This window comes from Agelaius phoeniceus, chromosome 8 (assembly GCF_051311805.1).
Source record: "Agelaius phoeniceus isolate bAgePho1 chromosome 8, bAgePho1.hap1, whole genome shotgun sequence".
Lineage (NCBI taxonomy): Eukaryota > Metazoa > Chordata > Aves > Passeriformes > Icteridae > Agelaius > Agelaius phoeniceus.
This window is the reverse complement of record NC_135272.1, coordinates 38,214,341-38,230,634: the sequence shown is the minus strand read 5'-3', so window position 1 is coordinate 38,230,634 and position 16,294 is coordinate 38,214,341. Positions and strand designations below refer to the sequence as shown.

Below are 16,294 nucleotides of genomic sequence, written 5' to 3'. Positions count from 1 at the left end.
TCTCTTGTCCAGGCTAAACAGTTAGCCTCTTCTCACATGACAGATACTTCAGGTCCTTAATATTTTTGTGGCCATGTGCTAGACTCCCTCCTTTAAGTCCCCATCTTTCTTACACAGGGGAGCCTAGAACTGGATGCAGTATAGCCTCACGTATCCAGTAATTTGTCCAAGAACTCCAGGGAATGTCTATTCTGCCAGCATTGCCAAGAAAGGTCTATCCAAGTTAAAAAAAAAATAAATCTCCTAATTCCTTCTTCTTGGCTGTTCTTGCTGCAAGCATAGTTAAGTATATGCATTGATGGAAAGGAATAATAGGTTTATATATATCTAAGAAAGACATTAAGCTATTAGACAGCATCCTAAGGAAGGCAGTGAAGATGATGAAGGGCCTTGTGGGGAAGCTGTATGAGGAGCAGCAGAGGTCACTTGGTCTGTTCAACCTGAGGAAGAGTCGGAGGGGAGACTAATCACAGTCTACAACTTCCTTGTGAGGGGAAGAGGGACAGACACTGATCTCATCTCTCTGGTGCTCAGTAACAGAACCTGAAGGAATGGTTGGAGCTGAGTCAGGAGCTTTAGGTTTGGTATTACGGGAAGGTTTTCTCCCCCAGAGGATGGTCAGGCACTGAACAGGCTCACCAGGGCAGTGGTCACAGCTCCAAGGCTGTGAGAACTCAAGCAGCATTTGGACCATGCTCTTGGGCACAGAGTGGGATTTTTGTGCAGGTCCAGGAGTTGGACTTGAAGGTCCTTGTGGGTCCCTCCCAACTCTGCATACTCTCTGATTCTGTGTTTAAATATACTGGATTTTAAATAAAAAACATATTGTAAGTCATCGTTAAGGGAAAGCTACACGTTCTCACTTGAAGTGATTCATCCTCATTTAATATGTACATGCTTCAGAGTGTAAAGGCCAGAATCTGACTAGTACATAAATCCCCAGCACAGACACATGCAGACAAATGCAGGCTTTCCTGCTGCTCAAATGGAATGGCTGTTCAGCTGCTTGGAGCAAGAGCATAGAGAAACTGAAATACAGCTATCAATGTACTTCAGAAATAGTATTTTGGGTTAGTTGTCCAATGAAAGTGATATGACAAGCAAAATTAATACAAACAAACCACACTTCTCTTAAAAATATTTTATTGAAATGCAGCATTGACTGTCAAAAATTATACTCTGATTATCTTATTTTATACTGAGAACAAAATCAGTGCTTAATAATGAATGGAATAAAAATATCATGAAGGAATTTTATCTCTTTTTAATTCTATTAAGAAACACACTAAAATCTTCTTCCATAAGAACACAGAACACTACAGCAGCACCAGACACGCTTTATACGTTTCTTTAAGCCTTAAATTTGCCAACATGTTCACGAGCTATGATCATCCTTTGAATCTGAGCAGTTCCCTCATAAATCTGAAAAGAAGAATTGCAATAATGTTACTGGTGATTTTTAAAAAGGTTTTAACAGGTATACATTTGTAAACCTGCAGGGCACTAATCCAGTGTAGATTAGGATGTGCAGGAAGACAGAAGAAAACAGAGGAAATTCCAGTGTGCCGGAGTAATTACAGTGGGCTAAATTAAATGTAAATCATACAAGATACTGAGAAAGTCTTGTTCTCTCAGGTGCTCCTATCTAAAGCCAGTAGGGCTCTCATGAAAATAGGTGACAACATTCCTCTTATTTAAGGAAGAAAATACATTATTTAGATTTTTCAAAGTAGGATCTGAAATCATGGGTAGAAGGGAAGAGATGACTTGTCCTTAAGTATTTTCTTTAATTAGCCTTTCAAGGTCTGTTGTCTTTGATCCATTTATTTCCATTGCTTCTTGTTAACTAGTACTCTCTCCCACAGTTTTGTTTGTGGTTTTCTTTATTCTTGCATTTTCTTCTAGAAACAGCCTGCATCATCCCTCTCTTCTGTTTGTTTGCTGGCAGCAAAGTCAAAAATAGACAAAAAAGCACCTATGAAGTTCTAATGCCAAAGGAGGACATATGCTCCACAGGCATACTGCAATGTAATGTTTTAATGTTTCAGCTCCCAGTTCTGCCAAAACTTGGTTTGGCAAAATGCTGGAAATCATGCAAATTCATTTCTAGGAATTATCTTTCCAGGAACCTTAAAGAGCATTTTAAAAATAAGAATCCTATCACCTGTGTTCACATTAGTGTTCTGGTTCAGTGCTCTGTTGATTCCCAAGGTGAATTCTCTGCTGCTGCTTACCCTGTGTTGATCCAGTCCACAGAGCAGACTGTGTTTTGTGAGTACTAGGTGCCTTCTGAAACCAACTGAAAGAGAAGCTCTGCTTTCTCTCTATACTAAACATTCACCAATCCCTAGAAAAGCCATAATGGTACAAGCCTACACCTGGACCCTAACAGCTGGATGCCTGTCAGGGACATACATTCCAAGGGACAAAACTCAGCCTGCTCAAACTGCTCAGAGTGTAGCTGTCAGAGTCTCAGCAGCTGTTCCTGCGTCTACCAAACTGCTCCTATTGCACTGAATTTGCACTTGCTGATGAACATAGCCGTGGAAATCAATCAAAGATATCACAGCTCACAATCTCATTAAGTAATTACAGGAAAGGTTTTGGTTTGTAAGCTGATGGAAATAGTTTCAAGACTCTCTGACAATTAAAGAAAGGAAGTTTTCCAAATTTAAGAGTTTCCAAACCTAAGAGTTTCTACGAAAGTAGCCAAGATTTCTAGCCGGACAAAACTAGGGCAAAGTAAGGACATGTAAAAATGTTATCAGTAAACACAATAAAAGGATTGTGTGGTACCAAAGAAGATCAAACATATGAAAGATAATTTGAAAAATCAAGATTTTCTGCATGCAATGTATGGCCAAAAGTGTATACCATCTGGAATTGAGCGGTAACACAGCAAAGCACAGTGAAGTGTAAGATATAATCAAGACACATGGACAAAATCATTGCAAGAAAAAACCCTTTCCTGAATTCTTTTGGGGATGAAATGGAACTGACAGTCATCAAAAATTTAATACAAAATCTGATTAATTACAAAAACAAACCTACTTAGCCATGCATTTGGATCACTGTAATGAAAAAACTATGTAATAATGGAATTTTGTCAAATCGGTCTCAATCAATCTGAGTTTCAACCCTTGCACCATCATTCTCTAAAAAAGCATGCAATTTGACAGGAAAAAAATCCCAATCGTAAATTTCAATTAGTCATTCATTTCCTCACTCACAGAAGTGAAGTTAGTTATAGGGACCTTTAGATACCAACATAGCAGTTGTCTTTCCTTAAACTGAGAAAAATAAATTCTTGGCTAGTGGCAATATTAGTTTGCATTTTGAAGTCAGCTGTAAGACAAATATTAACTGCCTAGAATCTTGGACTGACAGCTGTTATAGCTAACAATCATTAGAGGTCATGGTCTATGTGCATTTCTTGAAACCATCTACTTTGGTATGTTTTATCTAGACACAATTAGTGTCAGTGTTAGATGTCAATGAAGATTACTGGTTTTGCTGAATGAAATTAAAATAGTCTTGCTGAATTAAGAACTGCAGCATAGTATATGCCAATATACTAGTTACAACATGACATGGAATAATTTCTTGACAGTAACACTGCAGTAAAAACCTGGGGATTACAGCGAACTATGGGCTAAATATGAGTACAAAAGGGTCTTGTTAAAAAAGTGGATAATCACTCTAGTTTGTGTCACACTTCTGTTGATACAACACATGCAACGTAATCATTTTACATGTCATGGTACCAGCTAGGATAGGGTTAATAGCTTTTCTAGTAGCTATGTCCAGTGCTGTGTTTTGTGAGAATAGTGTTGGTAACACGTTCATGTTTCAGTTCTTGCTCTGTAGTGCTTACTGCAAATCCAGGACTTTCAGTTTCCTGTGATCTGCCAGTGAGGAGGTGCACAAAAAGCTGGAAGGGAGCATGGCCAGGAGTGCTGACCTGGAATGGCCAAAGGGGCATTTCATCTCAAAGAGAGTCACACCCAGTACATAAACTTAGGGGGAGTTGACCAGGAGGGTGCTGATTGCTGTGGGTGGATAGGGTGGGCATTGGTCACCAGGTGGTGAACAACTTTATTGTGCATCACTTGTTCTTCCTGGGTTCTATTCCTATCTGCCTCTCTCTTTTATTATTATAAGTTACTTTATTTCAATTATTAAACTTACTATTATTAAATTTATTTCAATTACTCTCAATGCATGAGATTTACCCTTTTTTTTTTCAAATTCTCTCCACCATCCCTCAGGAGCAGGGAGGAAGGAGAAGGGAGTGTGCAGCTTCCTTGTGTGGCAACTGTGTTGCCAACTGGGTTTAAACTACAACACCATGATACCCAATACTGTTGATACATCAGCCCCAGCATTCTACACAGCTTATAATACCAAAGTTTCAAACAGAAAGTTTAATGGAAAAGTAAACAAAAACCCTAACCAAACAAAAAACACCTCTTCCCTCGTAAGTCGTTGGGGTAAGAAACTGCTTTAGTGTTCAGGCTAAGAAGACAGCTGAACTATAAAAAGACATCAGTCTGGGATACAGACAGATGGTCAAAAGTTTTGCATCTCTGGAGATTTTCAAGAATGGTATGATATGTAAACCACTTCTACTTACAGAATCCCAAAGCAAGCATTGGTATTTTGGTCAAGGTTTTCTCCCTAAGAGTTCAAAGACTTCAAAATTGACAGTCCAAGAATTGCAACGAGTTACCACATTGGGGAGGAAAAAACCCAAAACCCACACAATATAATTTATTTCTCTTAAGCGGTTTCAGTTTTCATCAAGTACAATGACTTTAGTATGAAGTAATTTCCTGATTTGAATCATTGTTTCTTTAAATTGAAGGATTACTGCTTTAATTCTCAAATTATTTTTTTAATATGTGCACATCATGATTTGAAGTAAGTAGCCATTACTTTATTCTGTATAAAATCTATGCTTTATCACTATCTCTTTTACTTACCTGGTAGATTTTAGCATCTCTCATTAGTTTTTCTACAGGATATTCAGTATTAAATCCATTTCCTCCAAAAATCTGTACTGCATCTGTAGCTACTTGGTTTGCAATGTCACCAGCAAATGCCTTTGCAATGGAAGCATAGTAGGTATTCCTGCGACCGGCATCAACTTCCCAGGCAGCTCTCTGGTAAGCCATCCTAGCGAGTTCAACTTTCATTGCCATTTCAGCAAGCAAGAAAGACACTGCTTGGTGCTATGATGAAATAAACTAGGTTAATATTGCCTGCTTAAAATTCTATGACATGCAGGAAAGATAAAATCTTCTTAACGCAGTGATTTTTCTCAAAAAACTCAGTAAGTTGTACAAGAGAAGTTATACAGAACATGCATCACGCTTTCGTATAGGTATGTTGAATTATACTCTTAAGTTTTCGATATCCAAATCCATTTAGTCATAGGGATTAAATACTGATGAAACAACAGTTGAAGTTGTTCTTTCCTATTTATTGGTATTTATCTTGTTGTTTATTCATATTTTTTCAGAACTGGTAAGCAGCATGATGGGCAATGTATTCTATTGGTATTCTAATGTATTCTAATACTATATATCTTGTTTCACATACCTCAGATGTTTTCTTCTTTCCTGAAAATCCCTCTTTATTAGTGCTGAAGAACTTAAGTATGCCCAGTTGGTATGTAAGTTCTGAGCTTTGGGGCAAAGTTTTCTTTCTGCTTTTCCTACTGTCATTGATAAATTACCAAAAACTCTTGAAGTTACCACATAGCTAAGTTTACTTATAGTGCAACCTATATACTTGGAAACCACAAAATGGCTGAGGTATAATATAAAAACTAAGGAAATATAAATATAAATATAAATATAAATATAAATATAAATATAAATATAAATATATATAAATATATAAATATTAAGGAATAACCTTGAAAAATCAGTAGTAGTACCTCTAGTGTGAAAACTTTTATGCATTGTCTGCCCCCACACTTACTTCAACAATTGGTTTCCCAAAGGTTTTTCTCTCCAAAGCGTATCTAGTAGCTTCATCGAGGGCTCTTTTTGCTAATCCAACAGCACCAGCTGCTACCTAAATTTAATACAGGGCAGAATAAAAAATCAGAAATGCCTGCTATATTTTATAACCTATTTTTTTTCTGATACTTACGGGTGGTCTGGTCTTATCAAAAGCTCCCATTGCGATTTTAAAGCCAGCTCCTTCAGCTATCAATACATTTTCTTTTGGGACTCTCACATCTTCAAAGACAATGCCTCTGGTATCTGAGCAGCGTTGACCCATATTCATTTCCTGAAGTGGGAAATTTACAGATGTGCTACTAATTTGGATTATTCAAAGGTACATTATGTTTTCATTTTTTTGTTGACTCAAAGCATAGTTTTTCTTCCCCAAAACACCTAATCTAAAAATTACCACGTGCAAGACAAATACTAGTTTTGTATTTGCAGACCAGCATGCCCTTAACTTGTCTAAGCTGGGCAGCTTACTTTCTCCTTAATATGAAATTAGTTCTGTTCTTCTAGTTCAACTATCTTTTAGATGCAAGTGGAAAAAGGAAAGAATCTAATATGCAGGAAGTACAGGTATACTACAAGTGAATAAATAAATGAGCTTTTCAAGTTTTCAGATTTCTTGACTAATGTTCCACCATTCAGTTTTACCTACTATTAAAAACAGTAATTTTTGTAAAGAGAGAAGTAGCATCAATATCTCTAAGGCCTCTTCTTTGACCAGCACTAGCTAAAATTAAAACTCACTAGGTATGTATTTGCGGACAAAATTGTCCAGCTTGCTTCTTATTTTTTCAAGGCATACTACTTCTCATTTATTGGCACCTGCCAATATAGTCATTCTCAAAGACTCTTTGCAGACGTTCAAAGTAGTCATCTTACTTTAGACCATTCTGAATAATTCCTTTTCTGAATTAATAGCTTTAAAATTATGTTTCATGCATAGTTCCACTATGTTTTGAAATTTAAAAGATAAGCATACATAAGTACATAAGCATATGAGACTGTTCAGTTGTGTAACAGTCTCTTTTCTTTAGTGGTACATTTGTTTTATTGTTGGTTTAGAACTGAACAACAGTTCCTGGCTTGTCAAACAAGAAATACAGTCTTCACCTTTCTTCCAATTTGTATCCCTGGGCTATCTGCTTCCACAATGAATCCAGTAAAGGCTTTGCTTGCAGGAGCTTTTGGATCTGGATTTGTACGTGCTAGCAAAAAATACCTAGTGTAAAACAAAGTAGATGGATGCAGTTTATCTTCACAATTAACAAGATATATTTATCTAGCACTTTAAACACTTTTATGTGCATTTCTACCATATAATAAATTTTGTCTGTGAGTTAACAGCCTTTCTTTCTCGCTCATCCTGAAAATAAAATAAGAGGGAGCAAGAAAGTAGAAGTTTTAAGATTCAATATTTCATAAAGTTACTCAGATCAACATGCAAATAAATATTCCCTACCTTTTCCATGTATTGTAAGTCTTTAGGATATCAACAGCTTCCCATATAGTACAAAAGAAACCTATTCATAGCATGTACATAAAAATTAATGCTTAGAACATAATTTCTGGATGTAAAAGTTATAATCTGACTTCAAAGATCTTGATTTTATTTTTCTAAGTGTAAGTTGTAAATAAGTATTTCTCTTAAAAATTAAACAGCTGTAAATCACTTCTATGGTATTCAGTAAGGTCAAAAGAAATCTGATAGATTGTCTTTGGTGGGTCTGCCTGCAACAAGAAAATAACTAGAAAATTCCATTTTTGGTATATAAAGTTTCTTCCACTTGAATTCAGGGAAATTTCTGTGTTGTGAATCAGTGTGATGTAAGACATGATTTAAGAGGTTTACATTGTAAAAGCACGCTCCAGACAACACAAGCCATATCTGCAATCTTTGACAGATGGAAAATGTCTGCTTTTCAGAGAATAAAAAGTAACACTACAATCTAACAGCATTGCTAGCTTCACTAGCAGTCAGAGGTGTTTCTAGAATCACATTTCAAATCACATTTAATTTTGATAGCCGAAAGATTCAAGAAGCTATTATTGAGTGTGGAGTCATAATGTCATCACTCATTTTTTTTTTTTAGGCTTTGCATAGCACTCAAGACTGCATTTGTACATGCTATCCTGATAGCTATCCTCACAAACTGGGCAGAGATTAAAATGTAGTCTGCTGAAACACAGAGAACATTCAGATTTGTGTCTGAAGGATAGGTTTTTAAAGGATTGGTCTTTAAAGAATTTAACTGAGGTTGGAGGGGTGGGGTAAAGACACGGCATAGAACTATGACACCAGTTAACATACCAGTTTGCTTTCCCCCCATTTGTGATCCACATCTTCTGACCGTTAATAACATATTCATCTCCTTTCTTCTCAGCCTTTGTTTTTATACCAGCCACATCAGAGCCTGCTCCAGGCTCTGTTACACAGTAAGCCTAAAAAAAATTAAGATGCAAATTCTTGCAGAATAAAAGTTCTATCTTTAGTCAACTACAAATTCATGCAGATTATGTGCATCAAACTAACTGTCGAAGGTTTAAGTGAACTGCATGGTAATATCCAAACACCAAATAAACAAAACTCCCCAATAAAACCCCAAAACAACCCTACACATGGCCCCCTCCCCCCTGCAAACAGCTGGCTGAGTAAGGGTAAATTTTCTTTATAAATCCATATTAATACATAAAATTGGCTTTTAAACAAACAGAAACATTCTGTAATCCTTAAGTTACTACTTCCAGGATTCAAAAATTCTGATGGGAAAGCTGAGGATCTTTAAAGTCTGAAAATAGGAGCACTGAGTCGTTCAATGTAGGAGATTTAGTTGTAAATTGATATACATTGCACACGAATCTTTACTTCTTTCTACGTAACAAGTACTATTAATGTAATATTTGAGATCACAAATCAAGTGTCATTCCCATCCAAGTTGAGGGTCTCCTTACATAAACCTTGTATTTTTCTTAAACATCTACAACCCTTCTTGAAAGGGAAAAAAACCCTATTATTTTTGGTAAGTGACTTAGGATGAGGATCATTTAATATCTTCTGTTTACTTACTGGATGTATCTCATTAGGTGTTTGCTACCTTTCAGTAAATGTCACTGTTTACATATAAATCAAAGAGGGTTAAGTTGTGAGTACATATAAGTGTTCAGGGGAAAAAAAATCGCAAAAAAAGGAATTTAAAAAAAAGGAGTAATACAATTAATGTGGTTTAGAAACATTCTGCATGTATAGCATTCTGCAATATAGCAGTTATACTTACACACATCATTGGTTCTTCTGTCATTCTTCCTAAGTATTTTTTCTGCTGATGCTCATTTCCCGCAATGATAACTGGCATTTGCTGAAAAAAAAATATTTAGACCGTTAATCTGGCTCTTTCAACGGCAGAGATTATAGTTTAAGGGATGTAAGAAAAGACAGAACTTACCCCTAGGGAGTTTGCTTCAATGGCGGTTTGAACCCCTGTACATCCGTAAGCTAACTCTTCTGTAATAAGGCACGCTTCAAAACTGCCAAGGCCAAGGCCACCTATGGTCGAAGTATTTAAGTTACTCAAGGGGATTTAAATTATAATGTATTCATACTAATGATTTACACAACATACTTATGGAAGTGTATTATTCCATATACATTTGATTGTGTACTGTGTTTGGTTAGGCATTCTCACACAAGCCTTTTAAATAAATCTTCATCAGAAGAGTAACGGGCGATTTGAAAATTACATGTCATGTGTCCAGAGTTATCGTTTGATTAATGTGGGACAACATGCACAAAGTGGCAAGAATGTACCACTCACATTTTTTTACTACTGTACATTCAAGAATTAAGAGTTCCTAGGAAGCAGAGAAAGGGCCCCGAGCCAAAAGCTTTTGGGAACAAAAAAGTGTCCATATTAGTAGACAACCAACACAGTAATCTGTTTCTGACAGAAGCCAACACTATGGGAAACTGGCCAACACTACAAGTACAATAACAACTACCTCAAAAATATTTTCATGAACTTTCAGGTGACTTCCTCGGTCAAAGAAATAATTCTCTTTGGTATCTTTGTTATGCCAACCCCTGACAGACATCTGTTATATGAATTTATCCAGTGTCTTTTTGAATCTATGTCAAATTTTAGCACCTATATCCTACAGGGGCAATAAGTTGCCAATTAACTCCACACTGCATGCAGAACCATTTCCTTTTACTTGTTTTGAATCTAGCATCTGCTGACATAATTTGATGCCTTCTAGTTATATTGAAAGGGACAGTATACCATCAATCCCTTTTCACACTCTCCCATGACACTAACATTTTAGTAATTTCTCCTATAGAGTTTACATCTCCCATAGAAGATAAAACTTCTATATTCATTGTTACCCTGTTAGAAACCTTCTCCATTTCCCTAATACTCTCTTGAGATGGAAGGATCTGACTATATAATGAATTAAAGAAGCAAGTGCAATTTGCATTCAGGAGGCAGCGTAATTATGCCTTCTTCTTTTTAATTCATTCCCTTAAGAGTCCCTCTTGACCTTAGATTTTACAGTTTTGACCACTTCTGAGCATTATGCTCATGTTCACAGGATCCAAAGATGTCTTTTCTGAGAGGCAGTATCTAGTGCACAGCATACCTTTCCTCTGTGAAGTTCAGATTGATTCTTTCCCTTCACATGTGCATCACCTTTTCTTTTTGGAATCACATTGCCATTTTAACTCTCATTCTCTTCTGTGACCTTTTCCTGCAGCTGTCTGAACCAGATCATCTTTTCTATGCCGAATAACTAAGTATTATCAGCAAACTCTATCACCTTTGCATTTATGCCCTTCTCCGTTTATTTATAGACATCCCAAATAGCACAAGACCTAGCAAGGCTGTGCTGCTAATTTTGCCAGTATGAAACCTGATGATCTTTAAAACTTATTTTGGAAGTTCAGGCATTCTCTATCCCCTGCTCACACATTTATTAGCTACTTCAGAGAACTTCAATGATTTTATGAGGCATGAGTTCCTTTCACTAAAACCCTTCTCTAGCATATCATGTTTGTCAGTATCACTCATACAGCTTATGAGTCAGGACTCTGCTGTACTGCACTTAATCTAAACTGAAAACTGTCCTTCTGGAATAAACTCTTAAATTGGTCCAGCCTGTGACAGAGACTAGAACAAAACATGACCTTCTAATTTCTCTGCCTAATCAGCTGACATTGCACCAGGGGAACATTAAGCAGCTGTAATCACGGTAGAAAAATCTGGTCATAAATTACTAAACCATAATCTGCCTAATTTGTCTCCTGATTACACCCACACCTAGTACCACTCTTGTAAGTGTCAACTTGCCTACTGATTAAATTTAGATTATTCAGGTATGCAACCAATAATGCGACAGTACAGAATCCATAATTACACACAGGAATCTCATCTAATGTCTTTTCATTGTTTCATTTTACAGATTAAAAAGAATGTTTACTTACCACAGCTTTCTGGTATGTGTGAATTCATAAGACCAAGCTCCCAAGCTCGCTTTATAAGTGGAATAGGATACTGAAACAGACATGGTAAAATCACCTTCTGATTCATCACAACCAAAACTTTAAATTTTATGCAGGTTAAGATAAAAGTCTGTTTTCCCCCAATTTTTACCTTACACTATGGTAGAATTTACCTCTCCAGTTTTGTCATATTGTGCAGCAACAGGAATGATTTCCTCCACAGCAAATTTACGAGCAGTAGCTTGAAACTCTTTCTGTTCATCAGTAAGTTCTATTTTAAAAAAGAGAAAAAGATCATAAATCCTCTGCTGTCTTTTATTTTGCCAATTGTCAAGACTATGATAAAAAAGAACATCTAAGACTAACATAAAAAAGAACATCCTTCCAGGATAACCCAAGCTACCACTATTTGGGGCTCTCCAGGAAGCAAAAATGTTCAGGTTCCTCTTCCTCCTGGGAGAAAACTTCTATTGTTCTCTGATCAACCCTCACATGCACTTACTTATTTCTGATGAAATTATCCACAAAATATTGAAAACGAAGCAGAGAGGACTGTGTAACATAAAATGTATTACCAAAAGAAATAAGAAGAATGCTGTGCTAATTAAAAGCATAAAAATACAGAGGTTGCCCAAAGATCCTGACTCTTTAATTTCAAACATCTAGCTCTGATCCTCTAAATTTGCTTGTGTGTATATATATATATATATATATATTATATATAATATGCCAAGAAGAAGATAAATTTCTTTTTTTTACATTTCTTGATAACCAAGTTCAACTATGACTACATTTAGGTAGTGTAACATTGAAAACAGCAATATGAGGTAAGTATTCAAAGCTAAAACACTCCGCAATAAAAAAAAAACTTATCATAGACATGAGTTAAAAAAAGAAGAAAATCTTAAGAACACTACAAACATATCTTCCTTGCCTCAGTTAAGGATAAAATTACTTTGTTTTTCAAACTATTTTTTTTCTAGAAATATATTTAGAACAAACACCTTCATTTTAAAATCATGGTGAACTACAATACAGGATATGATTTCTTTTTAACTCTGCAATTTTCCCATTATTGTTACATTTCTTTCAAAAACGGTACTACTTACCAAAGCTAAAGCCAGCTCCAGGTTTGCCTACATGTAAGTTTTGAGCAGGTTTACTAGAATAGGACCTCCATCCATGCCCTGTGATGGTTTGAAGCATTTGCTAGAGAGGAAAAGAACATAAGGTGTAAGATCTTTACAGCTCAAGCCTCCTAAAGCTACTAACCTATCTGCAGCCCAACTTTGGACTCCCTCTCTAGAAACTGTGTCACATCAAGTAAAAACAATTACTACAGTGATAAAAGAATTACTGGCTACATTGTGTTTTCCTCCTGTGGCAAGCAGCACTTACATGAACTGGCACCTCTACCAAGAATCTCAGGCTTTAACAGGACGAAGGATGAGTGAACTGCTGCATGGACTTTTATGTATTGTGCAATTGAGTATTTAAAAAATATTAAGTATAATTAAAATTTATGTTCACAGAGACACAACAATACATATTTCTTTCATTTATACACACACTCAAACTTCATTTTCTGGCCCTCTAGTGAATATCCTCTTACTCAATGCTTACCTACATTCAGATTTAGCAAGATTTTAAAAACAACCTACCTATTAGCCAATATATCAGAATATTTTGATAATATCCTACACTAATCTCTACTTTCTTTTAATAAGCTGCTGCCACTGACACTTGGTGATTATTATTGTCCTCCAACAGGAGAGACAGCTGACTATCTGAAGTTTATTTTTCCTCCTAATACTTACCACAACCATACTTTCATTCTTTTTCATTGTAAATACTTTCTCTGCTTTTTCAAGTTTAGAGCCCCAAATATTGTTGCTACAGGTATTTTCATAATGTCTTAATACTGTGCAAAAACATGTCTGAATTTGTTTTAAGAGGATGGTTTACTCTCTTCAAGAGCTATGAATCTCTGAAATGTTTGAAAACTAGTAAAAAATATGAAATTGGATAATTTTTTGGGATGACCCAAATCAATATTGCAAAACCAGATTTGCCTGAACACTAAGGAAAGGCTTCTTCTTGATTTTCTTCTGTGAAAATGTAGACTTCTTTTTTTTTAATTGTGATCAGAGCAGTCACTTACTTCCTAGCTTAAAAAAAATAATTTCTGATAGTAATGCAAAAAATATCACAGAAATTTTACTGGGAACTCTAGAAGACAAGGACATTGCAGAAGGTTACACAGCTGGGGAGGCAACAAGTACCTTCATAAAAGTTATAGTAGATAAACCGTGCTCCTAATAATAATGCTATATGATAGACGGTTATAACACAGCACAAGAAGCATGATGAATACTGCCAATAATAGGTATCAACACAGTGAAAAAAGTATTTCCAGGGGATACTGAAAACATCTATAAAGTTCAAAGGTGAAGAAATGCAGAAGGAACACTTCTAGGCAGGGAAGAGGGAGAGGCTATGACATATTTGCATACTGTGCTGGTAATGTCAATTTATTAATAATTCAGGATTGCATTTTGCTGTAGGCAATATATTATCAATTTCAAGTTTTTAGAAACAATAGACATTGCAAAAGAGTATCTTGCCAAGTTTTCTGTTACTGCTACCTCTCATATTAAAAGCCAAAACAATACCACAAAAATCTAGATAGACCTTGATTCTTCAGAATTATTTATGCCTTATTTTATCTGGAAAAAAGACAAGATGAGGTTGAAAAAAAGTTAGATGATTGAAATTTTTTTTCTTTTCTTTTTTTAAGGAGCAGCTCTTGATAGACTAATGCATAGTTTTGCCACCGAAAGGTTTTGTCTACACTTGGAAAAGTGGATTCAAACTAATGCTGAAAGTGATACCCTATATGAAAGAAGCTGTAAAATTTAAACCGGTGAAATTATGTCTATTGTGGTATAGTATGCAAGGTAACACTGAAGATTACTCTGGAAAAATTCAACAATACCCCCACAAAGAAATATGGACAGATGGGACTCATACCTGGAAGTTGCATGACTGATCAGATGACAAAGGATGAGGGTTTGCTACATGTAAAAATTTGGATAACCATCTGCCTGCTTGTCAACTTTCCCATTGCTTAACTCTGAGGAACAGTTGGATTCAGTGACAAACTACTGCTAGTGATGTTCAGATACAACTCCTACTGCATTTCCTTGCACTACTGTATAAATTCTGTCACAATTACAAATACGATCATCAGAGTAGCGAGACTAACACTGGAACAATGTGCTGCCGGGAAAAGGGTATGACAAGGCTACTCACAGAAGTGATGCAATCTCTTTATTACCTTGGTGACAAAAGAACTATAGAACCTGTTTGAAAAGATGCACATCACAGAAAACGGTGGGACAACAATAAGCTAAGGGTCGCTAACCTTGATTCTGCCTCATGTATCTCAGGGCAGAAAGGAAAAGAATTATCAAGAGCAGTTTGTTGCAGGGGTAACATGTCAAGAGGCTGAACTTGAAATAATAATTTCCTCCTTATGGGCTTCCTTTGCCTAAAACATTACTTTTGAGCCACAATATACCAACTTCAGATGGAGACTTCTTCCCTCACTGACTTCCCTCACTCTCACAGCAACACTTAGGACCTGCAGCCAAGCTGCATCAATTTGGGGCAAACTAACACTGCTACTAGGAGGCTGTGAAGGGCCTTTCAAGTCATCCAGACTCATGAATGCCTCTGGAAATGGGGAATCGAGAAAAAGGCATGTGCAATGCTAAATGAGTTTTGAATAGTTTTAATTTTCTAGTTTGAAGCTGTGAGGTTATTGGTGGTTCAATACAGTAGGAAGTTTGTACTTTAGAAAACCAACTATTATATTTCACACATGTTTTTTAAAATTAACATACGTAGCACAGCTACGTATGCTAAAGGAAATGCATTGGATAAAATACCCTGAACTCTAATCCCGGTGTTTTGAAGCCGTCTCCACCGTTAAATGGAGAGGTGCCAAACACACTTAGCACGACGCGGCCTTTGCCACATGAGGAACCCCAGGGCTGTGCAGTATCACCACTGAAGAACATCAAATGGCAATACCCATTCGAACCGTGAGGATTACGGCCATAAACTCGGCTAATACTACGAGGCAGGAAAAGCAGCACAGCGGATGGATTCCAGCCCCGCCAGCTCGCCAGCTCTCCCCACCGGGGTAGCCCCTATGCCTGCAGCTGTCCGGACAGTCAAGGCGGGTGGAACGCGGGCTGGCCCTGCCTCTTCCGCCCTTCGCCCTCTGCGATCCCGCCGCCCTTCCCCGCCGCCCGGGCTCCCCGGGCCGCTAGCACCGGCAGCGCCTCGGTTCGCTCCGGTCCGGTCTGGTCTGGTCCGTCCCGTCCCGTGCCTCTCCCTGGGTCTTGTGTCCCCCGAGCGTTCACCCGCCCTGGCCGCTCACCCGCGTCGCCCTCAGCGCAGCCATCTCGGCGGGAGAGTCCGGCAGCCGCAGCAGCTTCGGCGGGGCGGTGCTCGGGCGGCCGGGGCGGTGCCACGCGGGCCCGCCCGTTGGGCCGAGGCGCTGGGGTAGCCCTGGACTCGACCGCCCCCCCTCGGCTTGCTCTGCTCCTGCGAGGAGAGTCTCTGGAGAGTTCCTATTCCGCCTCTCGCTCGTGGGAGGAGCGCCTGCCCCGTGACCGGGCCGCCCCGTCCGTTGGCCCGAGCGCGGGTTGTGTTCGTGCCCCGGGTTGGACTGCTTCGCTGCCTGTTTGCTGAGTGTCCTAGGCTGGTTCCA

The 16,294-nt window shown here is 37.7% G+C and overlaps 1 protein-coding gene across 1 annotated transcript; it reads right to left on the bottom strand.

Annotated features, from left to right (window-relative positions):
• Positions 1–1,126: 1,126 nt before the first annotated feature.
• On the bottom strand, positions 1,127–16,294 carry ACADM (acyl-CoA dehydrogenase medium chain). The gene is made up of 12 exons (XM_054638075.2): positions 15,962–16,294; positions 12,624–12,723; positions 11,688–11,785; positions 11,497–11,566; positions 9,464–9,564; positions 9,296–9,376; positions 8,332–8,462; positions 7,134–7,242; positions 6,160–6,300; positions 5,986–6,081; positions 4,983–5,231; positions 1,127–1,422 (listed from the first exon to the last, which is right to left on the bottom strand). The coding sequence occupies exons 1-12, from the start codon at positions 15,983–15,985 to the stop codon at positions 1,351–1,353; spliced, it is 1,272 nt and encodes a 423-aa protein (XP_054494050.1). The 5' UTR covers positions 15,986–16,294; the 3' UTR covers positions 1,127–1,350.

Bases quoted from the DNA above. Each gene is read 5' to 3' on its own strand.
- ACADM (XM_054638075.2), bottom strand. From the start codon at position 15,985: ATGGCTGCGCTGAGGGCGACGCGG. The intron at 5,232-5,985 runs GTAAGTGTGGGG...ATTTCATCATAG, and splicing joins TTGGGAAACCAATTGTTGAA to CACCAAGCAGTGTCTTTCTT. The intron at 1,423-4,982 runs GTAAGTAAAAGA...TCTTCTTTTCAG, and splicing joins GAGATGCTAAAATCTACCAG to ATTTATGAGGGAACTGCTCA.